Genomic DNA, 26,909 nt, shown 5'->3' on the forward strand with positions numbered 1-26,909 from the left:
GGGTTTTGCAGCATTGGGCAGTCAGCATGAGTTGAAACCAAGCTTGTGTTCCTGTACGGGCTGTTGCCAGACCTGCCTGTCTACGGGAGACTTGGGCCATGTCTAGACGAGCGGCATCACTTCAGCCATGCAAATGCAGCTCGAGAGGTCCTTCTAGCCTGGTCAGCATAACCTTTCTTAAACTATTTTATGCAAAGATGATGCCTCCCTGCTGAATTGTAATGCTGAAAATGTGAGGTGCAAAATCTTGAAGTTGTCCAGTGCTCTCAGAATTTCAAAATTTACCTAATTCATGCTGCTACGCGACTTCCCCTGGCATCGCAGCTTATTCTAGTTAAAGCACTGTTTCAGCAGCAGTTCTCACGGGGTAAGTGGAGGAAAAAAAGAAACAGTGCAAACCGAAACTATGCATGGAGTATGCTTACGGTTCACGTTAAAGACATCAAATAAATAATCAGAAAAAAATATATTAACAGTGTGTTATTCATACTGCAGACTTTTGGAAATGGACAGGGTGACCCGAGCTTTTGCATGACTTCCCATTGACCATTATGGTCTTTATTCTGAATTGATGCAGTGGATGCTGTTTAATCTTGAACATAAAGTTCTGGTTTGGGAGAAGAATGTTTCTTCTTTAAGACAATATGTCTCTCAAGACAAAAATAAAATTAAAAACCCCCAAACAGCTGTGAAGTACTAAACCAGAAGCATCGGTACAAATTGGAAGGTAAATATGTAAAATAAACTTCTCCTTAGTGCGATGTAGTGTATTATTAACACGCGTAAGTCAGCATTTCGGGGTATAATTTAGGAAAATTTCTTCGTAGGTGTCATATGTTTTTATGAGTCTGATTCTGTTCTAAATGATTGTATTAGCAGCACTCCTGTGAATTTCAATGGCAAGAGCATCATGCCCAAAAGAACATCTGCTACAGTAGGCTCAACCTCCCCTTTGCTTTCTCAACTGTGCTGTACATGCTGCACAAGGCAAATATGATGAACGCAAGGAACAGTGGAAGGCTGGATTGCGGATCAGCACGCTGGCTTCAGTGACAGTATCAAGAAGAGCAGCGAGGGTAGAATTTGGCCAATGCTTTCAGGAGAAATGCTGTGAATATTGTGGTGATCCTCCTGCTTCAGTTCATAAGCTAATCACCACCAGGGGTCAGGAGAAAATACTCAGTAGTAGTCCACAGATGTCAAGGTGTAAGGTGGGGATTTTTGGTTTTCTTTTGAAGCGTAAGACATAGATCACTGTCAGAGCTTGTTTTACAGCTAGATGTAATGCATGTTTCATACTGTGTGTTTATGGAGTGTGCGTGCATGTGTGCGTATGAGTGAGATTCCCAGTTGCTTTAAATCCATTGTCTTTGGCAAAGCTGCGTGCTGTACACCATTGAGAATTGGCTCTATTGCTGTTGATATCTTCATGCTTTTCTTATTGTTTCTCAAATTACTGTGCTAACTGGGCTACAGCTCGTGAGGTCTCTTTATTTTTCAGGTTTATATTTCCTCAGTGATATTTTGCTCATAAACAAGCACATTTTGAAGGTCACCAGGTAGACTAATGTGCAAAGCTCTTTAGGAGGAAAGTTTTGAATACGCTTCTGATTCTCTCATTCCAAAGGACAATTCAAAAGACAACAGCAAAATCCCGGTAAAAGCAGTAAAATATTTGCTTTTTCATATTTTATCACATTTCAGCTTGCTTCTATTTAAAACATCTCCTAATAGTAAGTATCCTTTCTGCTATAAGCTAGAGAGTCTAAAAAAAATGCGCTTGGTACCTGACATTACTGACCACTTAGACTTGCTGCTTTTTATTAAAAGTATTGTTAGATTTGTATGCATATTTTTTAAACTAAGATTTAAAATTTACATGATATCTGGAATTTGATCTGTAACTTGAAAGGCTACTGTAGACACAATAAGAATGAAAATGACCCTGAACTGTTGAAAATTCAACTCAGAGCACCCAAAGCGGTAATGACTGCAATAGTAGTTTTGTCGATATTTATAAATCAATGCAAACCAGAAACTGGATGTTTTAATTTACTACAGTTTCAATGTAACTGATACCCTCAATTTTAGAGCTTTAAGCTTTGTGAAGTGCAATGTTATTGCAGGGCATGCATCCAATTTTTAAAACATTATATAGATTGGAGACAGATGAGCTTTTCAGAATTATTTTAGGCCTATTTTGATTGAATGCCTGAGATGCATTTTCCAGTGGAGATTAATTGCATTGATGTGAAAACAAATGAACTCCAACCTCAAAATTAGCTGCAGGTTCATGCTCCAACCAGTACTTAAAAGGGAGGGAGCGGACACAAATAGTGACTGGAAATTATGATGACAATATACACTTTGTTGGAGGAGTAAAATAACCTTTTTTCAATGCCCGCTCTTTTTTGCTCTTTCTTTTAGCATGCATGCATGCGTAGGGAGAGAAATTTTCCCATGTATCTGTGGTTGCACGTGAGTGGACAGTGGCTTTTACTAGCTATCACTTCTTCTCCTTGCACGCTGCTGGAAATCTTTGCTGGTCTGTGTTGGCATCTAAATGTCAGTGACATCTTCAGCAGCTGCTACCTGTAGTGCTTCTGTCGTTGCCATGGGGCATTTCTGGAGCATACTGCTCAGGGAGACTGTTCTGGGGGACTTTATTAACAAATAGCAGCTAACACGGTTCTATCCTTCAGTGATACTGGCCTTAGCTATGTGAAAAATACTGTAGATGAGTTTGGGATTCTTGTTTACTCAGTTGATGCTCTCAGTCAGTAGTAACTCCCATTGAGGTGTAGGCAGAGAAGGCAAAGTGAGCTCTTTAAATAAGGAGAGCAGACAGCACTAGCTTGGAGCTGATCTCTGTCGAAGCACAGCTGCAGCAGTTCTCCACGACTTTGTTCTTTCTGCCTTGAGATTCACCTCTTCCCTGTGCTTGTCATCATTTGCGCTAATACAGCTGTCAATTGGGATTTTTAGCATGTTTAAGAGATGAAGCACGTGCAAAAGTTCCTCCCAGGAAATGGCATACATTCATTTTGATCTCTATGAAAGTTTGAAAGGAATCAGTGAAGTGGGTTTGGGGTGGGAAGAGGGTCACTGAAGATATATAGCTATTTGGCAGCTCGTAAGATATTTTTACACCTGGAGGTGACTTGCTAAACAGATAATTGCGAGTACATCCTCATGTATGTACTCCTCTCCCTCCTCCCCCACTGCCACCCACTGGAACAACCAGCAGCTTTGAGACACTGAGCATGTTTGGGGCTGTGACCGTGGTGGGCTACGCACAAGTGCTAACTTTCCTCTGGGGTGTCGAGAGCTTGGCACCACAGGAGCACGTGCAGAGGGCAGAAGTGCAAGGGAGGCAATGTACGTTAAAAAGCCCAGACAAAGTATCTCTATAGTATTCTTGTTGAAGAATGTGTTTTGGTCTGCCACTGATGCCATATGTCATCAGAGACTTTTCCAAGCTTACAGTTTTCTACTATTGTACTGATTTGATGTTTTGTTTAAGTTTGTGCTTTCTCATATAATGTCTTTCTTAAAGACTTCTTTCTACGGTATGTGTTACTTTTATAGTATTTTTGGTGTTGAGGGTAGAGGTTAAATGTCAGTAAATAAATCATCTCACACGTATATACCTACTTGTTTTCCTCACTAGTGACTGTGGGCATACTGCTTTCCATAGTGCATACAACACAGTTGTGTCTTGTCAATGTTAGACAGACTGAATCTGCCAGTGCAGATGCTGGAGTGTTTTCATTAGTCAATATTTTTCCAGCAAAATCGTGACCAAATCAGTGCTCCAGGCCCAACCATAGCATTGTGGCTACGTGTGCTATGAGTTGTATTGCTACATGGTCTTAAGACCCAGTGATGTTTGGAAGCGCTGTCTAGAGTACAAGCTTTGAGAGCTCTAGACTGACAAAAATGAATAAGAGGCTGATGGATGACATTTTATTCATTGTCACGGGTATGGAACTGCAGGAATGTAAAGATTCAGATTAATTCCCACCACCACCACCACCACTGTTTTTTTTTTTTTAATTGCTGGAAGCTCCTTCTGGGGTGCACTGTGTTTTTCTGTTGAGTACCCACAGCAGTTGTGTTTCCGTGGGCGCTTAAGTTGGGTGCCTGAAGTGACTGACCATGACCAGAGTCCAGATAAGCAGGAATGTGGTGTTTGAAGTCAGGACCCTTTTCCCAGCTACTTTGAGCACAACAACCTTCCCCCTCCAACTTTTACAGTGTTGGTTGTGGGGGCAGATGGGGGGATGCTGAGGAAGAAAGAGTTGAGAGATGTTAAGCCCTCCAGAGCGTAAGGTCTCCATAGCAGTCCTGCCTGCCTGCAGGCGTACGAGAAGGTCAGCAAGTCCATCTTTCTGAGACACACAGGCAGGCAAACTTCTCTGAAACACAGGGACATGAAACTGCTGCCGCAGCATCCATCATCCTGTGGAGGACAGTGAAAACATGTGCTGTCATCTTTGACATTTTAATTGAAAAGAAAGCTTACACAGATTTCGACCTTAAGCAGTGTGTTTATACAAGTGTATACAGAGAAATAATCTGTCAGTTCAGAGCAGGCTCATTGCTATAGGAGTTGGTTTAGTAACTGAACAATCCAACATTAGCTCACACACCTTGCCTTGTTCCATGCCTCAATAATTTTTAGTAGAAATACTTTGCCTAGAGGCATGCAGTTATTAAAAAAGAGGCTCAGCTTGCTTAAAGTCTGGAATTATTAGCTCATGGTAACAAGCCTGCACTGGAGAAACTGTTGGTTCTTTGTTTTCATGACTTTGCTGTAATTCACCGTCTTTTTTTCAGAGACAAACTTCTGCTTTGTTTGGGAAGTTAAAAAAAAAAAAAAAAGAACAAAAAAAAAGGGAAAATAAATCACTTCAAAAACATTCTTTTTTTCATTTTCATTATAAAGGAAGGTTTACAAACTTCTTTTATCTTATACTTCTATTAAATTGCGCTGGTCCAAATAATGAGGGTAAACAGAAAGAGAATTTTGAGAAATTTGGTTTACCACATTTCCAGTATAAGATCTGTTGGTATTGAGTACTCACGGAGAGCTCTCCAAATACCCTCTCAGCCCTTTAAGAGTAAAAGGAGCTTTTTTTTTCTTCTGCAACCTACTATTCTTTTCAGATGCAAAGTTATGAAGGTCAAATAAAAGCTATTTGCAATGCTATAACATGTTTGCAAATGGAGTCACTTGAGTAAACGAAGGCTCTGGCACCATTAGGTAGCACAAACCCGGCAGAAATGTTAGTTGGTGTTCAGTTGTCACTTTTGTCTGGATGCTGGAATTAGGTTCCTTTCCAGCTGTTTAACCTGTTGACATTTTTCCTCAGTGAGTCTTAAATTTTCAAGTTTTCTTGAATTTGCTTGCCAGGCTGGAGCCTTAAGCTCGACCCTTACAAAGAGTGGACATGTTAGAAAGCGTTTGCGTAAGCTTTATTGCTGTTATTATTCCTGGTTTTAAGTCAGCTGCCATGTGGTACATTTGTGCATTATTGCTACCTTCTTTCTTCAGTGAAAACTGATACACATTTATTTGTGGTGATGCAAAATAATTTGTTTTCCTGAAGAATTAAGCTTTGTGCTGTCTGAGCTGGGAGGCCACAACAACAGTGGAATCAGTTTGACAACATTGCTTGCTTTTATGATCAAATCATGTTTATGCTGCAGTGTTTTGGTTTTATCCCACTTTTTTATATTATTACAAGAATGTGTTTTTATATGAGCTAGTTCTTTACAATGCCTTGAACCTGCCTTTTGCAGTGTTTCCTTGTTTTGCTTTAACTATGCTGTTATCCTCCATGTATCATTTGTGAGTTCCAGCTGTGTGTCTAACACTGTGCAGAACATAAACTCTGAGTCTAAGAAACCATTCTAGCTTTTCTTATTTTTCTTGTAATGGGTCAGGCAGTAAGACCCAGTGAAATATTTAGAGGGAAGGGAAGACTGAAACCAGCAGTTTCTAAGACCTGTAAGAGCCAAAAGGCAAATGTTAATGGGTTCTGTGAGGCTTCCAAGGACCTGCTGGTCGTTGTACTTATGCTGAATTTGCAGAGTTTCCTTAAACGTGTTCAGGAAATACAGGTGGCATTAGCACAATTGGAGTTTCTAAAGGCAAGATTTTTCATTGACTATATCTTTAAATAGTTTGGCACACTAAATACATTATAGCAGTGGGGCTGCCAATTTGTGGGGCTTTTCTCCTAGAAGCTCGGGTGAGAAGTACAGAATACTTAACAAATGTTGGAGGCATCTTTCCACAGGTTTCTAGTGTTTTACTGTAGGTATACCCATTCCCTGTCCTTTTTTTGTTGTTGTTGTTTGGGTTTTGGCTTATTCTTTCCCTTTAGGTAGATGTTATCTCACTGCAATTGAAAAGAAATGAGCACGAACGCATTTCTGATGTAGTTGCTTTGTTCCCAGTGAACAGCTTCTCAAGGGGTTTATGATTTGAGACTTAACATCTCTTTGCTAACTTTTGACTTTGTCAGTATCATTTTGTATCTGTATGCTGCATCTTGCTCCTTTTGTGATGCTTGTTGCTGAATTCCTTCTACCTCTTGCCAACATATAGCTTGTTATCTTAATTGTGCCAGCTCTCCTCAAACACTTACACGGGCTTTCCCTTCACTTCTGAATCAAGCTTCTTGTCTTTAAGACTTTTTGCAGTTTAGCTTTTATCTTATCTCAGTCCTCCAGTGTCTCTTTACAGTGTCAAGCATCACTTTAACTTTGCCAGTGTCTTTACCGTCAGCTAGTTTCTCTTTCACAGACTGAAATCTCTTCTTGTCCAACACTGGGGAAATACCTTAAGGTAACACATATATGAAAATATATGCACAGCCTGTTTAAAAATCTCTACAGAAAGCATAACTTTGTCTGGATGCTCCCCAAATCCTCTAAGTTACGAGCCACAGTTTTCCCTCTCTAGAGTGTTGCCCTTCCTGTGTCTCAATCTTAGTTACTCCCTTCCTCTTGCAAACTTCCTCGATCCTGCATTTCTAAGTATACGAGTTAAAAAACATACAAAGAAACAAAAAAGCAACGAGAGGACTGCCACCTAACTGTCTCCACTTCTTTAGCATATTTATTTGCTTGTGTGTTCTATCTCCATCTTCTACTTTTCATCTGTTTTGTGTCTCTAGATTGTAAACACACTGTGTAAGAATTGTCTCTTATCTGTGTTTATACAGTGACAGGCTCAATGGGGTCCCGGTCCCGACTGGGACCTTTGGGCACCACCACAGTATAAATGTCTGCTACTGATAATAATAATCTACCCACATCATGCAGATGTCTGAATTGTCTGAGAAATACAAACAAGGATCTTTACTAGGTTGGCAAAGAGCCATTAATTTTAGGTGCCAGTTTTCTTTTCTCCTGAATATAGTTTGGCTCCCTGAAAAATCTGGTGACACAAACCTCCCACTTCTTGGAAAGCTTGGCTCTCTGGTGATGTAGTGATTAAAAGATCATTAAACATGGGATATGGCAGGTCAGGTGAGGTCCCTGCAACTATGCGAGGTATTCCAAGTACTTGTCTGATGCTTTGTTGTTGCTTTCCTTTCTGTTTGTTTTCTCATTCCTCCTCTGAATGACGAATGAATAAATTGAAACTAGGCAGGACTGCCATACTTTTTAGGGCCAGGGCGCACCTTAAACAATGGGCCACAAATGAAGAAAGCTATAATTGGATTGATGAGCTTAAATAATGGCACTGTGGATCAAACAACAGCCGACCAGCAGTAAGTGAGGCAGCCTCTCCAGTCAGTACACTTTTCTCAGCTTAGAACATCCTTTCCAAATCTTTCCTCTCTGACTGGATTTTTGAAATACTGAAGGCCCAGGCCAGCACTTGGGTCATACTGTGGCCTCAGTAGCTTCTGTGGAATGGGTCTGCAGCTGGTCTGTAGCACTACGTGCTCCAGTGAACTTTTTAGCAATGAAAACTTCAATTGTGACAATACCTGGTTGTCCATCAGACATTCAGAAGGTAGGCTGTTGCCGACTGCGCTCGTTCTTGGCATGGTGGTCTACTTGGGTGCTTCAGCCTGAAAGCCACCTAAACCACATGCACATACTGCCATACCTTGAAAAGATCCTGGCTGCTGGTATGCAGTGGTTGCTCCTTATTACATTGATCCTAACAGTGTCATTGCTGCCTTATTCACCTGTGTCTCCCTGTTGCTTCCACTTGCTCTCCCTCATTTTATCCTTGGTCTATAAGCTTTTTGGGGCAGGACCTCATCCGTAGTTTTTAAACCAAGGCTTCTAGGCAGTGTTTGAATAAATAAATATATATATATGTGTGTGTGTGTACATACATATATATACATGCATATATATATAAAAATGATGAAAGTCTGGGCAAGTCTGTGTTGCGTAACTGGAGTGTGGTGCAGAAATCCCTGAGCCAGTGCTGACCCAACATGGCAAATTGCCACCACAGCCAGCCACCTGTGGGTTGCTCCTGTGTGAGCTGGTTGGGTCTGGAGGCCATAGAAAGTCAAGAGATGAGTTCCTTTGCTCCAGTGCAACTCCGTATACTTACAGCTTTACTTTTTCCACACCAGGGATAACTAAGTAGAAGAAACTCGGTTGTGCTGTAGGTATTGTTGCTGACTTTGCATGAACGCTACATGCAGGAGAGTAAGGAGCAGGAGAGAGGTCATGGTAAGAGCCACTGACCCGCAGTGCTTTACCATAATAGAAAACTTGCTGCAGTGGTGCTTTAAATAGCGTCAGTCCTTCCGCACGCAGCCCCAAATGATCTAAGTGAGTATGAACCCAGTCTCCTGAGACCTCAGCAGCTAATAGTCATCTGCAGAAACTGTTCTTGAAGACTACCAATTAAGAGAACCCTAGTCTTTTAATAGGTGAATGTAGTATTTAGTCATCAGACAATCTAGAAGACTGGGTCATATAGGTGTTGCATCATAGCAGACAGAATATTTGGTATTAATCAAGAAAGCCCATAGCAAAATACGTATCATAGATATTTGATTACATTAGTGGAGTTATCTTTAATCGTTGGACAGAGTCATATGATGGAACATGGTCGAGTCACCACAGCTTAGCGGGGTTCCGCCCATCTGTTTAAATGTTAGTGAGGATGACTCATGGTGTTAGCACGACCGTGCAGAGGGAGGGGAGCCAACGTGCTCAGTTACAGCAGCTTGGCTAACACGTGGTAGTTCACTAAGCCACTGTAACCCTACCCATCCAGGCCACGCACACCCAAAGGGATAGTGTACCAGTGCTGACTGAGACCCCATCCTGCCCAACAGTGGGCTCCTGCTGGAACACAGTGAAAATTCTAAAACTGGGGAAAAACCCTAGGGATGGCCCGATTTTCAGTGAGGTTGAGCACCTGCCAGTTCTCTATCTTATCTGTCCTTCATTTTTGGGCTGTTTGCCCAACAACCCTATTCATTTAGCAACACAGGTGCCAAGGAATTAAAATCCCTCAGTCAGCAATATTGACTGACAGGCTGCAGGCAGCACCTCCTCAGCATTTACAAAGAGAGGAGCAGAGTTGACGTGTCCAACATTAAAAATAACAATTATAAACTCTCACTGACTTTCTTTGCTGCAGGATAGAAAGCAACAACAAAAGAGATTGTGTTGTCCTTGGAAGGAGAATAAATGTCTTAGACAAATTGAGTATCTCAGCCTGTACGGTTCTGTGCCATACACGTTCCCCGAGCTCTGCACAAGTGAGTGCGCACGAGCACGGGCTAATTGATGACCTGTATTCAATGTGGAAGCAATAGAAGTATCCATGAGTACTGGCCAATGTCAGCTTCCCCGATGGGGAGCGGAATCTGGTGTGCATTATGTAGCACTTTTATTGGTGGCAGGAGCGGTGCAGACTTTTCAACAGAGGGTCAACCTTGAAGCGCAAGGTTTCTCTGACTGCTCTGCACCTCTTTGCAAAAACACACTTGGGAACGGACTAGCAGGAGCGTAGCAAGAAAAAATACCTGAAGTACTGAGGGTTTTTTTTCCTCTAGCCAAGTGTCAAGCACATGCAGAGCCCCAAAATGAAGCAGCATTAAAGGTGAAACCGGGGACAACAAGGAGGCTTCTTTGCCATTTTAATAAATACCAATAATTCCCTTTTGCCCAAGTCCCATATTCCCAAACTCATTAAAGCAATTTTGGAAATTTTTTTGGCTCTGGGACATATAAACAAAAGTCAAACCATGTAGTCCCTTGAGAATCACTTGCAGAAATTGCATAGGTCAGGCCAGAATAAGTTTCTGTCAAACAGCCTAACACCTAAGCTTATTATGAAACTGGTGAATTGTACAAAGGGTCTGTATGTGGGACAGTCTCAGAATGAATAAAAGGTCGGTGGGGGCTGTTGTCATGGTACTTGTTTTACTTTGGTCCCAGTGAAAACTCAGGTGATGTTTTTATTGAGTGCATTGCTCCTGTTAGCCAGCACAGTTCCCGTAGGCTGTGTCTGAGCTGGTGGGCCCAGAGGGCTTCAGGGCCCCAGCAGGCGGGTGGGTGGGTGCACACCTCAGTCTTGTCCCAGGACAGGCGTGAGTGCACCAGTGCTTTCTCCTTTCCTGCCCACTCTTCTCTGCCTGCTTTCCTGGGAGGGGACCCAGGGTGCACCCCCAGCAGGGACCGTAGCACACTCTGTTCTGCTCCTCAGCTGCCCCAGCACGGGGGTCTCGGCCCTTCTGTCAGGCAACCGTCACAAGGACTTTCCAGTATGAAACAGGGAAGATCCGTTTGAACTTGTCTGTTGCTTTGCAGGGCTGTAGCTGCAGTGAGGATGGGCTGGTGGGGAGTGGAATCTGCTTGTGGGGGTCACCACAGCCTCTGGAAACGAAACCGAGATAATTCCCTTCCTCACATCCTGCCTGGTACCTCCTCACTTTTTTATTTTCAAAGGGTCACCGAATCTTGCTTTTCATGCTGTTTTGACCCTGCCCTAATGACTTGTCAGTCCTCTTGTGTGGACGAGTGCCGGTACATGGAGCAGCTGTGTTTTAGGTGGAGAGTAGGATGGGTCAGGGACCGTGTACTGTAAGTATGTTTTCTGAGCTCATTTTTCCAGCCCTACATCCATTCCACTTACAGCACCTCCAGAGCTCCCCAGGTGCAGCCTTGTGCTGAGCTGACCATAGAGTCCCCTATCCCAGAAGCTGATTCATGCTCCCTCACAGAACTCCTTGCACCCTCTCACAATGGTACACCATGTATTTGGGAGACATTGTCTTGAGTTTCTGTGGGGGGGTGTGGAGATGTAAAGTACATCATATTACTCCATCAGCAGATAGCCAGGGAGGCATAGGAAGAGCTTCTTGTCTGTGTCTGAGATACATTTGTTGTTTTGGTTTTTTTCTCCCCCTTCTGAATGAGGACTGTATGTGTCGAGGAGGATTTTAAAAACATCCTTCAAAACACAGCCCTTTTCTCTCCATGGAGAACCAAGACAAAAGGATGGGTTCAGTTGTGTGCAGCTGCTAAAGAGAAGAAGGCAGCTGAGGGCAGAGGGATGGGAGTAGCAGGGGTGTCTGGGTACGAGGGGGTAGGCAGGGCAAGGACTTTGAGGTGGCATTTGTTGGGACAGAAAAGTTTCTGGGGGGAACAGGCTTGAAGAGAGGAGGATGGAAGGACTGAAGGTCTAAGGATGGGGAGTACTGGGGAGTTTTAGGGAAGAGGGGATTAAGTGGTTTGAGTGCTGGGCAGAGGAGGATGAGACTTGTAGGTTAGAAGAAGTTGGGCTTGCCGTGAAACAAGCACCTCCACTTTGGGAACCTGGATGTGGTGTCCTCCATATGGGATGTCTGTGAATTCCATTGCTCACAGCTGTTGGCCTCTTTGCTTGCTGTTAGATAAATGGAACTGACAGCTGAAGGTAGAGGAGGTGTGTATGTGTTCATGATTGCCAGTATCACTTACGGTTGGAGGGGCAAGAAGTAAAGCCCCATCATTTGGTGTGACGTGGTTCAGACCACACGGAAGAAGTGGCTGTCTTCCCCCTTGCAGCTCTCAGGTTATGACTCTACTTCCCTGACTGGACCAGCGCGATTTCGAGGCTTTTATGGCTAGTTGTGGATTCATCACCGAATCAAAGTGTGCGTCCGCCAAGGCTGAGAATCGACCCTGATGTTTAGAGGCTCCAAACGTCTTTCCATGCTCCCCCCTGCAGAGGCCATTCAAGCTCCCAGACTATGGCCCCTTCTCTCCGGTCCTTCTCATAACTTTAGGGGTATCTCTTCTGACTAATAAACAATGTAAACCACATACTATACTAGAGAGCATCCTGCTCTGTGAGAATTTAAAGTACTAACTTGTACTAGCAATGTTTGTTGAGATACTGTATGTGGAAGCTTTCTTATTTTCATGCTTTTTGAAATGGTAACAAGTTGTATTTACCCCAAACTTCAAGCAACTCATACCTTCTTCAAACCAAACCAAACCAAACCAAAAGAAGCTGATTAATTTAACTAACTCCCAAGACCACACTCTTAAAGGCTATTTTCAAAGAGCAGTCCCAGCTTTGTTTAATCCATTTATTTTATGATTCTTCTCCTTTGTGAGTGGGCCTGCTTTCTCACATGCACTCTTTTCCCTGTGCTGTACTTAGAAAAATCCTTCTAAATCTTTTGAACTCATTTTGCCAAAATAACTCACTCTGCCTTTTTATAGTCCGTACTTTTTGCCTTTACAACCTACTTAATCTGAACGTAATTTGGCTAATTTTCTTTCTTTTTTTTTCCATTTTCTGTGCCCTGGTGACATGCTAACTTGTAAAATCAGGAATCGCTTTGGAACAGTTTCCCAGGCAGGAATATAAAGAGTGAGATGAATTACTCATTTTAAAGTAGTTTATTTACAGGTGATAAAATTTCAACATTAATTTTAAGTGTCACATTTTCTGTCATAGTCTGCAAAACTATTATCCAGATATTTTTGTTCCTGAGGGCTGAATTTACAGCAATGCACTGGTGCAGCATGCCAGGAGATTTTCCTGCTTTGTCTGTAGAAACCTTTTGCTGGCCACTGTAAGATGCAGAGGTGCATAGACTGAGATGGCTGTTAGTATTACATTCATGCTCTGTCAGATCAACTATCCTGGTGCTTTAACTGATAAATGGCAGAGGGAAGGTGATTCATCTCTTTCTGGAAATCTTTCTGTTCTACTCATTTATGCAGGAGAGGACAAATGCTGGATTGGCTTATCTGTGCCTGCTTGTCTAGAGTTGCCTGTGCATAGCAATGGCTGGCACGGTAAGGCTTGTTTTGGTCTCCATAGCCCATGACACCTTTCTTTCCTTTTCTCCTAGGCCTGTCCCAGGTTCTCTGTCCTCACTACTGCATCTACACAACCGACAAAGACAGCCTATGCCTGCCTCTATGCCTGGCACCCTGCCCAACCCTACCATGCCTGGATCTTCTGCTGTACTCATGCCTGTAAGTTTTCTGGTTTGGGTTTTTCGTGGGGGAGGAAGGTTGTTTTTTTGCTCGATTCAGCCTATGCAGAGGTGAAAGTGTGCTGAATTTTCTAAAACGTCAAAGTGTAACGAGTTAAGGAAGCTGGACTTCTTTCACTGCTTCATCTTACACAGGAGCATTTCTGGTGCAATTAATGGCATGTTAATTAGTATGAGAGTGGTTAGAAATGGTTTACATGAGACTACAGTTTCTGGTTCTCACACTTAGTCTTGTAGGTGAGATCAGTATGTCTGCGCTGGAACAAAAAGATTTTTCTGAAGTCAGACAAAACTGGAAAAGCCATGTACATAAGTTATGCCAGTGAACTCCAAGTAATCCTCTTGTTTGTGGGAGATAACCAGCTAACAAGAAAGAAATGTAACTTACTTTTCTGGCCCGGTAACTTGCACTTAAACAGAATTCACTCATGATTGCCGCTCATCTTACACTTATTTCTGCAGAGGTGGGAATATTTGCCATCTTCTGGGAGACCAAGGGGTGCTTTGCAATTGTATCTTCAAATTTTTGAATTATCTTAACAACCCTTTCAATATAAAAGGTTCAGGCAGATGAGGGGTGGAGATGAGTAAGGATAGCACGGGGGAATGGGGATTGGGAAAGGAGAAGTTTCTGTTTCGTTCCATGGTGCTTGGTTTGGAAGACGACCTGAGAGCAATTGACCATGGGAGGGAGGAAAGCACTGCTTGTTCTGGCTTTGCTGGAGCAAGGAGGACACTCCACCGGGCTACAAAGATTCAGGGTTGGCTGCTTTTTGAGCAGTCATTAATAAGTTATTAATTCATAACTCGTCAATAAGGCTCTCCTGGAATATGAACCAGGAAGTTCAATGAAAATAACATATGTCACTGTGGGCAATTTTTTTCCCAGCATGATTCCTAAGGGACCTGAAACAGAGCTAACATCCTGCTTCACTGTAAGCTCAGGGGCTTTGGGTTGCTGCGGGGGAGCCCTTTGGGCAGCTCTGCTTGCAGACAAGCAGGGTGCTCAGTCTGAGGGTCCCAGAGGTGTGAGCATGAAAGCGAGACAGACCCTGGCAGCGCTGGCTGCCCTGGCTCCAGCTCCTGCCCCACAGCCCTCCTGAAAGGTCTGCAGAGGAGGTGGCAGTGGGAGCTGATCCTGCCCCATGGGAAGGGTGAGGGTCCCTGGCAGGGGCAGCTTCTGCCTGCCAGTGAGCAGTGGCCTCTTGTCCTCTCCCCCAGGCCCAGCACCCATCCATTCTTGCTGGGATCCTGGAGGGTAGGAGTCAATACCTCACCACAGAGCACAAAAACTAGCTCCCCTCCTCGGAACTGCTCAGGGGGATCCAAAAGCTTCTTCCTTGTATGAACTAACGATTCAAGGGATGGCCCAAAGCAAGGCAGGATGAGCAGCTCTCGCGAAAGCGGCACCATAACCCTACTTACCACCCCTACCAATTAGCAGGGTAACAGGGCTTGCCTCTTTTCGGGGAAGGCACTCCAGGAAATTATTTCACCTAGGCCTTACTGCCATTAGTTTGTCTTGGAAATCATATCCCCCCCCCCCCCCCCCCCAGCCTAGTGAGATTAGCTTGCAGAAAGGGCTCTGAGTAGCCGGGAAGAGTTCTGCTTTGTGTTTTGCTATCTCAGCAGTACATGAAAGCTTCCTTTACAAGACGTACGGAAAACTCTTCTTAGCTGAGCGGTTTGAGTGAAGGAAAAAGAGCCAACTTGTTTTCCATATACTCAAGATTATAGATTTTTATTTATGTTTTTAACAAGCTAAGTTGGGCTGCACTGACAGGGGAAGCTACGACTTTATACAGTGATGCTTTTAAAACCACTTAACTCCGAGTGTTGTTATACTGGAAGGGAGAAAATCATTACAAAAAAGTACAAACCTGGGTGGCTGGTACATTTGTTTAGTAAAGAACCCTTTTTCTGTATAATTGGCTGTGAGTTTTCAGGGCCGATTCTGATGAAACACACGCCTGTGTGCATACACACATGCAATTCACGACACAGATTGTTATTTTTCCAGTCATGACTTGAAGAAATAAAGCTGAGTCCATTTAAATAGAAACCGAGCGTAAATTCTTGCAAATGTCTCCAGATGTTTTCAAAGCTTTTTTTTTTTCTTTTTTGCTTTTCTTTTTGTTTTATAAGATGGAGCGACAAATGTCAATGAACTCTAACATCATGGGGATGCAGGGACCGAACCTCAATAACCCGTGTGCTTCACCTCAAGTCCCCCCAATGCATTCAGAAGCCAAAATGGTAAAAAGAGAATTTTTTTTTACAAAATCTTTTCTTTTCTTATATTGCTCTTGCATACGGGTTACCCAGACAGTGGGGGATGTAGCCAGACACTGCTTACTTCATTCTTAGTCATATGTTATACTCTTTTTTAATATGCTGCAGTAAATTGCCTTTGTGTCTATGAACTTTCAACATGCTCCTAGTCCTAGCTGAACTCTTCGTGAGAAGGAACTGAAGTGAAGGGTGGGTTATCTGATTCGTACTGTGTGAAATAAGACTTTTGGTGCAGATTAGTGGAATTTAAGCAGATGGTCCGGCTAGTTCTCTGATGGTGCCTGTGCTCCACAACTTGGCTTGAAGAAAATTAACAGTTAACAAAGAGTGAAGTAAAAAGCAGTGGAGTGTACATAGTCTTTGTTTTTTCCAGAGAGGTGCATGGTCTGTCAGAGTAATGGCAGTGTTAGAAAAGCAGACCAAACAATGTATATAAAACTGAGATATTTTCTTTTGCTTGAGTGCAACAGAGGTGTTGCATTAAAAAGAAGAGTCAGAATTTGGACAAAAATATTGTGTTTATACAAGTGAAATGTCGTAGTGTTTTTTAAAGTTGTTGTATGTCTTGTTGTATGTACAAAGTCAAGGCTTCTCGGGCGTATGTACTGGTGTAGGATTAATGTAGGTAAGCTAAACTATAAGTGGGCATTTGTGAGTTTTCCCCAGCTTTATATGCACTGTCATGAAGGCATTTGGCACTAATAACCCCTGGAACCAAGTTCATCAATGTAGAAACACTTAGGCTTTTTCAGTTTCAGAACTGCCATTTGCTGGCTAGTGGAAATACAAGGATAGGAGTTTAACTCTGTAGGATTTTTATCCTCTCCAGATAGCTCATCCTAGTGGAAAACAGGAGTAACTTCACTGAACTTCTTTCAGTGGCATTTCGCCAAAGTAAAATTGTCATAAGTGAGAGAATGAAATCAAGCCGACGAAGATTAAGCAACCACATGTTTTTATATATTTCTACTTTGCATGGCTGGTACAGCTTTTAAAGTTGTTGTCATCTATCCTGAGGCAAAGAAAAATATCATCTTGTCTATAGGTATGGTGCGTGCAAGAGATTCTGGATTAAGAGCAACAACGTATACAAGTTTATTCTATCCCTGTTTTCTTAGACTGGATAGGTCATGCCTTCGCCTCACTGTTGGTCTGGGTTAGGCTGTTAACCCAACCTCTGTTAACACCCCGTCTGAAACCACACTCTGTAAACATGCAGCCAGTTGGCCAGAAGAAAAGCGATCGCCAAAAACGCTGGCTTCCCCAGCCAAGGAAAACCTGTGGTCAAGGGTTCTCTCTCTGCCGTACCACACAGTGACGGTGACATGCCAAATGGCAACAGCATCTGCAGCAGAGCTTGTTAAAAACTTTTTGGAATAGGCAAGTGTTTTTTTCAACGCAAGCATAGATGAGCCAAGCTAAATACTCCTTGGCTGAATAAATCTAAAACTGGCATCTGTTTTGGGGGCTAAAGGTTCTGGAGTTTATGCTCCCCCTGCACCCCCTGCCTTTTTTTTACTGGAAGTGTGAGGCTACTTAAGAACAAGATTAAATTATTGGTGCATATGGTGAGAATTCTTTGCTTTAATGGCTGAAACTGTACATCAACACAAATTACTTTTTAATCTGGATAAGCAGGTTTTGTCCCTAAACCTAACGCGTGAAGGCATGGTTCTTTCAGACAGAAATTGCTGTTGGTTCCAAAGCACAGTGTGGGGAACGAGCAGCGCCTTTGCTGCTCAGGGGCTTTCTGCCCCTCTCCAGAGGTGGAAAAAAATCCACACGCGTTAACTCTTAGGAGTAAAAGGCATCATTCAGAGCTCCAGAACCTTTCTTCTTTTGAAATACAAGTGTTGTGGTTTTTTTAATATTCTATATTCTAGTTTTATACTTTGTTTCTATGTGAGCACACGTGTAATGCAAAAGGCCTCTTCGTTTAGCCACTGCTTTGAGGAATACGAAGCTATCAACAATACTCTGCCTGAAGACGAAGCGGAAGAAATGTAGGAAATATTCAGAGAAAAATTATTTCTTATGCGTAAGCTCATGAATTTTAAATCAGGATCATCTGTATTACAGGCATGTTTGTTCTTATTTACTATTTCACTTTACTTCGTGCTCAAAGCGTGAGACTTCACATACTCTGTTGACTTTTTTTAGAAAGCTGAAAGTGAGGGTGCTTAGTAGCTTTCTGGATTGCATCCTGCATTAGGAAGGAATTTCAGATTTCACTGGATTCTGCTAATGCTGTTACTGCTGGTGCATCCAGCACTGCTTATTTTCTCTTTGGCTGGCCCCATTCTGTGAAGACTATATGTCTTGAACACTAGACGGTTGTCTAAGCTGCTTGTAGCTAATGCCTGCAGTAACTGGAGAAGTTTGGGGGACTTCAGGTCTGATTCATCAGCCATGGCAGGTGGATCAGCATTTTATTTGTGCCTACATGAGAGAATGCAGGACAGGCTTCTCTAGATGTGAGACCAAATCATTCTGGCCTCATGAAAGTATGTACATGAGCAATGCAAGCATGATTTGGTATGCAGCAGTCCTAACAATATTTGGTGACATGGGTGACTTAATTTGCTTCTGTAGAATCAATAGGAATAAATAATATCTGTAGGGATGCTGTGTGACGCCAAGTGTTTTAGAGAAAGCAGACAGATGGGAAAAGTTTGACACCCTTGATCGGTTCATAATCAGTTTGTAGTGGGAAATGAAAGCCAGTCTGATAAATACATGCATTGTCTGATATACACATCTACAGATGCATATAGAATATATGTTGCATTAATGTTAAGTTTGTATAATAAGCAATTTATTTATCTATACAATTTTAATCAGCTTGTATTACCTGGCATTTATGGAAAGCCACACTCTGCCACCCGAGGTGCTTGTTTCCTGCTTTAATTTTTTTTCAGGAGAATGTTCCTTCAAATATTGAAGTATTGTAGATGACATCCTGGAACTGATTTAATTTATCACAACAATCTCAAGTTTCCCTCACAGTGTGCCTCTCAATCAGGTTATCACCTAATGCTTTAAAACTGTCCTAGTAAATGAATGAGTGAACATCTAAATCAATACTGCTTTCTTCTTAGATTCAGAGCTGAGTGGATAAAACCTTTATGCTGCCCACCAAAAACACACATTGATTTTGTATTAAAATATATTGCATTGGAAAGTGGAGAAAACATATAGCTCTAAGTGTACGTGGTAAAAATATGCAGAACAGCATGTGTAGCATATTAACATGTGGTTCAGTAGGCTGAGAATATTATGAACTCGTAATTGTTGGTGGTGCCTTTGCCTTAACGCCCTGCTTACATGCAGTTTGGTTTTGCAGTTTCAGAGTATTCAAGGTTTTCTAACTCGGAAGTGCAATACCGTGTGGGTTACTGGAGTGAAAGATAAATAGTGTGCACTGAACCACTGGAAGGCTGTGTGACAGCAGGTCTTTTTGGTGGAGCTGATGCCTCTTTATCTGAATTTTGCAAGGCATTGATCTTTACCTGTAGAGATTTATGAGCTCCGAAAGGAGGTATAAAAAGCAGGTTGGCAACGAAAGTAATCAAACTTAAAAATACGGTTTTCCATTTGACCTATTAATTTTTTTCTTTTACCCTCTCCATCTGCCCCTTGCTGGGTATGTAGTTTTATAAAATTTAAATAAAATGTAATATGGGTGACTTGGCTATGCCTGCCTTCCTGACAGAATCTGCATGGTTCTTTAAAAAATAAATTATTTCCGTATCAGAGCTATGCAGGGTTGTGGGCTATTGTTTTTGCCTTGTATGCGTTATTAGGTTGAACAGTAATAATAAGAAAATGAATTTGAAAGTGTCTATCAGATGTAAGAGTGACAACGTAACCAGAAAAGAAAAGTAATAAACCAGTAATGAGCATGTTCCTAATTATAATGGTAAAATATCCACATTAACTGAACCTCATAATTTACCTAAGAACACTGGACAGCTTTGGCGAAGGAGGAAGAGAGAGGTGAAAGAAACTGCCGTTAGCCAGTTGTCATCAGCACTCATTTTTTAATTTTTTTTTTATATAGATATATTTTGATTTATTTATTAAAAAATCAGAAATTTTATTCAGCTTATGGGAGTGAAGGGTCCAGATCCTACTGGTGGCTGTGAAAATCCTGGTCCAAGCGTCGCTCAGCTCTTCATCCCAGCAGAAAGACAGGGCTGGCTGCAGGGACCTGGGTGCATGTTGTATGGCTGTCGGACAGGCACTGCTCGCTTTTGCCAGAAACACAGCACGTCAGACAAGTGGGAAAGGCTCGGCCACCAAGGTGGTCAGCTTTGCTTGGGTGCAGATTGGGGTCTGTGTTTGGGTGGAGTCTTCTGCTGCTGCTTGTGTTACAAATAATGTGTGTTTTGGCGCCCGTGAGCTGTGATGGTGCAACTAGTGCAAAGGGAGAAATGGCTGGAGTAAGCTCCTACCCCTAGCTCTGGGTCTGGTACTCAGCTCTGCCGTTGGATGCAGAAACAGGAACGCTGCCCTAACAGCAGTGGTACCCTGGGACAGCCGGGGGCCTTAAGGACATCCCACCCACTGGGTACCAGCGCTGGGCTCAGGTTTGCAAGATTTCCATACTGATTTCAGGTAGGAGCCTGGTGCAGGCAGTCCGGGCAGGATCAGAGCCACCGAAGCTCTAGGTTTAGCTACGTAACACTTCATGACTGAAGGTATTTTGTTAAATATAATAAATGTCTTGAAGTCCGTGTCTTCCTATAAGCTGGCTGGGTAAGCAGTCACTTTAGTAGAGCAGCATGCATTGCTTCGGGGCCAGAAGGCTTTTCTTCACATGGGTTCTGGACTACTGAGCAGAAAGAAATATGTCACATCTCTGCAGAGCTATCAACAGCAATTGCTCATCTTGTCCTTCACAATAAAGCAATGAAAGCAACATAAAAAAAAAAAAAAATAATGTGCAAAGCAAAGCCTTCCAATATAAAAAAAAAACAGCTGTGGTAAAATTTCCTGTATTGGTAACTGAGAAGTGTTTTCAGGGAAGGGACTGCTAAATAGTTAAAAAACACGGTGCTTCTGCAACTGTTGACAAAACTCGCTGTTCTGAAATTGTATCTCCTGTAACATTTGTGCTTATGTTTTAAAGTCCCCAAAGCCAACCTTTCAGTGTGTTCCTGATCTACGCTTTAAAATCCTCCCCGGGCAGTAGCTTTGCCTGCAGACAGTATGCCTTACTGTGGATTAAGGTATTATCATGATGGGTGAAGCTAATCATATTTTTTGTTTACTGAAACAGGACCTTGTACCCGTCATGCCTAAATCGTGGATTATGAACTAGACTGGGTAGGAACTAATTCTTCTTAGGCTGCCAGTGGCTCAATAAGTGCAACAGAGAAGCAAGGCGGTTCGGTTACTCATAGCTGCTGCAAATACGTGCTGAATATTTGATCTTGCTTCTCCCGAGTGCATACAAATTGCGTTGCCTGTTGCAGACACAAGTTGTAACAATTCCTTGCATTTTTCTTTCTTTGTGTCACTTTATCCCGCGGTGATCTTATCGGCACTATTTCCCTAGCAGAACTTGGATTTTTATTATTTTGTTTGCCTTGATTCAGCTGGGTGTTAAAATGACCTCGCTTTCTCCCCCACCCACCAGCCCTCACCCTTTCTCTGTCCCTCTGTTTCTCCACCACCCTCTCTTTCCTCAGAGGAATTACCGTCTTTGTAGATTTGTTTCTTTTTCTCCTTTTCCCTTCAGTGTCCACCCTGATTTTGTAACCATAGCAATAATTGAAATACAATCCTAATATTTGCTTGCTGTAGCTGTCGTGTAGCCCGGCGCATGAACTGCGGACTTTTGTGTATTGTAAAGTTTTGAAACCTGAGTTAGATGCATCCGTATATGTGAGGGCGACTTCTTTGGTGCCAAACTGTCCCTTCCAGAAAAGGTTTTGTTTGTGTGAGGTTGTGTGTCAGTAGGAGCTGCTGCAAGTAAAAGCAAGTCCTTATGGTAGCGAAGCCAGGGAAAAAGGAAATTATAAAAATAAAACCAAGGTTGTGTTACAGGGAAGTTCTGCTTCGCATAGATACATTTCAGTCTTTTGCTTGGAATATGTACAGCTTTCACTTTCCAAGATTTTTGCAAGAGCCATGAATAATGGAAGTTGTTTTGCACTTCAGGCTGTTGCACACTAAACCTGGGCTTTGCTTGGGATGTACACGTGCCTCTCGTGACACACCGTGGGCTTTGGGGCAACGGGGGTGGCGTTACACACTTTACCAGCTCCATATTTTAACCACTGAGGACACAAGAACTGGAAGCAGAATTCTCATGGTGATAAATCTCTTTGTTATGGACAGGCTTAAAAAGCATTTTCTGAAAACTGTGCAGTAGCTAATGAAGCAGTTTATTAATTATGATAGCATTCCTGTGAGATAAATAATTTTAGACTGTTGAACCGAGAGAGAAAAGTGAAGTGACTCACTAGAGGCCACACAATTTATCAGTGGAAGAGCTGAAACAAGCACAGAAGAATTTCTGGCTGTCACTTCCAGAAAACACAACTTCTATCCGAGTAAAATTTATGTATATGTATTTTTTCAGGTTAATATTGATTATTTTAACATCAGTATAATTGTTGAAATGTACTGATATGGTAGCATCAGTATAATTGTTGAAATACAGTGTTTTCCCAGCACTGGGGAAATAATGGGGGGACTCGGCTCCTCAAACTTAGGGGGTTACACACTCAAATTCAGGATTCCATTCCAAATGAAGGTGACAGTTTGTGTTTGGATTTAATACCCCTGAAATTTCCTGAACTTTACTGATGAGATTTTGGCTCAGAATGACAAAAATTAACTGATCTTCTGCAACTTCTGTCATCTGAGATGATGGAAGCCTTGTGAGATCAGCTTCCCTGGCATCGTGGCTTTCAATGAAATCTCAGGAGAGCACTTACTTTCACATAATGTCAACCATATCCAAACCAGGACTAACGAATACCCCTACAGAGCTCCTTCTAAGATCACAGGCATATTTGAAATACTGCTACAAGCTGTGTTCCGTCTGAGGAAATGCTCACAGCATTTGTTGTTTCTTCTGTCAGATATGGCCAGTGACACTTTTCAGTGGTGGGAGAGTTATATACTGTCTTCCAGATGTTCATTAGTGCAACTTCTCTTATTTATGTTCAGAGAATTATCAAGGAGGTGATTTAAAAACTGGGACAGGCTCAGTCTCCCACCCTGGAAACACTTACGCAGCAAACTTTGCTCCACTTGCGGTTTTTACTAGCAAACTGCTGGCCGGTAATGTTTATCAGAGATTTTAGTGTACGAAATGCTATGAATAATCTTCCCAAATGTGCTCTGTAGTCGCGTTGCATGGGATGTAGTGTAGTTGGTTGTGTCCTCTGCACTCTGTATCTTCCTTACGCTACAGCTACTGCATAGCCCACGTTACCGGACCCCAGAGGGGACCTGAGCAATCTTTGCTCACAGGTTGTTCCTCACATGCCAAGGACTGATTGCAATTTCTCTGGCAATGTAGGCACCTCTAAACTGCTGTGCTTTAGATAGTTCATTTTAAGTCACTTATGTTACATAGAAGAGAGCAAAATACTTGCTATAAATGGAATAATTTCCCATTGGTATTGCAGAGGCAAGGGGAAGATGGACTTTACCAACTAAAGATGAACTTTAAAGATTTGACTAAAAGACTGTCAATCTTTTAGGAATATAATTTAATTTATGCAAAACCTCCCTCTTCATCACATCATGGATGTGCTATTTTTTCTATTTTGTATATTAAAGTCATAGTGAAACCAACTCATTATCATATTGAAAAATGTTCTAAAAATCTTATTTTAAGATAGTATCAAATTCTTCATTTAGTAGCAATATGAGTGTAAAAGTACTTTAATTTAGGATTGTTACCTTCATTATATTAGGTTTTCATTCATGAAAGCTTGATCTTAAAATTATGTTGTAAAAAAACAGAAAGCTTTTGTAAAATAGAAAAAAAGCAGCCAGGATTGCTGTAGCTTTGTTTTTCAGTATACTGGAAATGATTTAAAACAAAATAGCCACCTTTTCACTGCAGCTCCTCTCTCCCCTCCTCTCCTCTCCATTTCAATTTTCAAAAATAAGTGTTCAGAAAGAAAACAAGCCCCATAAGCAGCTCAAGAGATAATTTCACACTCCTCTAGCTTTAAAGTATCAGAAGCAACATTTTTGACATAGTCAAAGATCACTTTTAGGATTTAGCCCTGATCCTCAGCTTCTGTAAAACTGTATAAAGTCACCGACTTAAAGGAACTGTGTGGTTTTTGCATCAACTGAGGACGTAGTTTATACTTCTGAATATCAAAATTTTCCTTTAGGCAGGCTCTGGCCCTTCCACGGTTTGATACTGCCAGGTAAGCATTTTGTTGGTTTTGACTTTTAGTTCGACTGTTAAGGCTTTTATTTAGAATACACTACATATTTGCCTCCTCTTTCTGCACACTGGAATTTTGCCAACTTTGCCAGCATCTTATATGATCTTTTTCCGATTAAATTTTTCAGTTCTGCTTCCTATAGATGTTCATTGCATAATAAAGATAAATTATTTTCTCTAAGCCCTAAAATAATGCCAGGAGATTTTTATAATTGATTCATCATACCAATCACCGGAAGTTTTTTGACTCTCCTATATCAGTCAGTCACAGGTATCGGTACCTGTCCCTAATGGTTCATAATGAAAAACTGCCAGATATTTCTTTCAAACTGATGGATGATTCATGTTGTTACATTTAGGCCACATTATTCTGGAATGTTTAAATTAGACTAAAAGCCACCTCTGAGTATACATGTGCAAACATAGAGTACATTTTTAGTTTCCCATCTGGAAATACATATAAAGTCCAGGGCTGTTTTCAAGGCGCAAGAAATATTGTTATATTTTTATTATGGTATTTCAGTTCACACTCATACTAATATGAAAAGTTTAGTAATGGCATATCCTCAATACTGCCCTCAAATGCCAAGGTTACACATGAAGCCCGATGGGATCTAGCAAATGTTTAAACTTTTATTAAAGCCCAAAGCCCAAAATAGACTTTACTAGACCTGTACAAATTATTTTAAATTATGTAAATATTTTTAATATGTCTGGCTTCTGACAGAACACCACTATACACCAAAGTATGACATTTGCCTTACTGTGCCAACTTTTTGCCTTTTTTTTTTTTTTCCCCAAAATACCTAGCATCATTACTGAATATGACTAGAGTCTGCTTTATGTGCTGCTTGTGGTTCAAGAGAAATATATGTAAAGAGGATGGACTGTGTTCCCCGACTGTTAACAGAGGTTCTTTAGCATGAGGTTAAGCGTGAACTTTGTTTTGGCTGCCAACATAGCAGCCAGGAGATACCCAGGTAAGGGTGGATGCAGTCCTGATCTGCTTTCCATCTGATGGACGTGTGCAGCTGCTCGGAAGGCTGGTGCTGGGGTGCAGTTGTGTGTGTGTGTGTGTGTGTCAGAGAGAAAACTAAGTGTTTGGGGTTTTGTAACAGATACTGCTCTAATTTTATCTTCTAGGGATCCTCTTAAATTAAAAAATCATGCCAAAACATTCATATCTGGATGTGTACAAAATCTGGCCTCTCTGGGTACTTCATTTAAACAAGAGGCAGTGGTAGGTGATAGTAACAGCTAACAATCTGAAGAGCTCCAGCTTTGTTTGTCAGATGTCTGCAGGTGTGCCTGTTTGTGCACGTGTACATTTGTGTAACCTTTTTTCTCTTCCGTGGTTTTGGTGGGATTTTTACCTCCTTCATTCCACGCACTGTTAGTGTGTAAGCATAATGTTATTGACGCCTATTTGGCTAACTTTGTCCATCTGTTTATTTGTGCATTACCTTCTCTTTTGTTAAGAAACCACTTTTCCTGAAGTACTTTAGAATGGTGAAGAACAATAAGAATCTGAAAATCCATGTGTGTTACCCAAACCGTACTTACTAACATTTAGGATGACTACCATTTGCACAAAGAATGGGAAATTTGTTCTGCTACATCAATTTGCAGAGAGTTGTCAGTCTTCTAAATTATGTTAGCGGTGGATTAGTTTGATTGGAAACTTGATCCAAGCAATGTTTGAATTAGTTGCATAAAGAGTTCCCAGAGGTAATCTAGGGTTTATGCGAAAACTGGTATAGATCTGCATCAGTACTGAGAATCAAAATAGGAATGAATTGCCCTTGGTGAAATTTGTGGTTACTGGAATTGTACAAGGATATGCAAATCCTTCATTTCAGAAAACAAGGTACCTTGATCCCATTTTAAACATTTTAGAAAGTAAAACTTCCCTTTCTACTACACTTAAAATTCAACATGTGTTTATGCTAGTCTTAGTAAAACTGATACATATGATGCTAGTTTAATACCGCCCATGAAAATCCAGATAACATGGCTGTGACTTCTAGTATCCATCCAGCATGTGCTTTCCTCCTAGAGGAGTAGCTTGGGTACCCCTAGGGCTCCTGACCACCACAACCTGGGCAATGACCAGCTGGAAGAAGTAGCTCTGAATTTCCTCGCTTGCTCCCGTCTTTGGTTTGTCCCCTCCACAGTGCAAACAACAGAGACCATGCACATGCATTTCTCTGGAGCATGTGAGACCTTTCTGCAGAGATTTTTAAGGTGCGAAGCTCATGAGTTGCATGTGTGAAGGGGATGATAAGCAACCAGGATTAAGTCCTGGATGTCTTTAACCAGAGATGCTGAGGGCTACGTTTCCTAAGGTGTCTGTCTTTCAGAAGAGCACTGCCAGCCTCCTGGCAGGAGAAATGATGTGCACATGGCTGGAAGACGGCATTTGCCTGCAGCTGTGGGCTGCCTGCAGGTCCCTCTCCATCCTTTGTTTCTCAGTGGGCCGTCAGCATCACAGGTGATGGGCCGGTATCCAGGCAAGGCTGATGGTGACAGCAGGTACGCCAGCAGCCTCCCTGCAGCAGCCCAGGCGAAAGGCAAGGAGAGGAGGCTGGCAGCCCCCATCCAGGCTCCACACACTTCCAGCGTTGATGCTGGGCTGCCATGTCCGGTGAGGAGAGAGGGTCCGCAGTCCTAATGCTCCTGAAGTGAGGGGGCGT

General features: G+C 42.1%; 1 protein-coding gene across 1 annotated transcript in view; it reads left to right on the top strand.

Moving 5' to 3' along the window:
* The window catches only part of LOC130149011 (cyclic AMP-responsive element-binding protein 5), a 100,493-nt gene that overhangs the window by 15,451 nt on the left and 58,133 nt on the right, over positions 1-26,909 (top strand). The window contains exons 2-3 of the mRNA XM_056338232.1: positions 13,353-13,479; positions 15,645-15,755. Of these exons, the coding sequence (XP_056194207.1) occupies positions 13,353-13,479; positions 15,645-15,755 (238 nt within the window). The remainder of the gene's footprint in view (positions 1-13,352; positions 13,480-15,644; positions 15,756-26,909) is intronic.

The sequence above is a fragment of the Falco biarmicus genome, chromosome 4 (genome assembly GCF_023638135.1).
Source record: "Falco biarmicus isolate bFalBia1 chromosome 4, bFalBia1.pri, whole genome shotgun sequence".
Classification (NCBI taxonomy): Eukaryota; Metazoa; Chordata; class Aves; order Falconiformes; family Falconidae; genus Falco; species Falco biarmicus.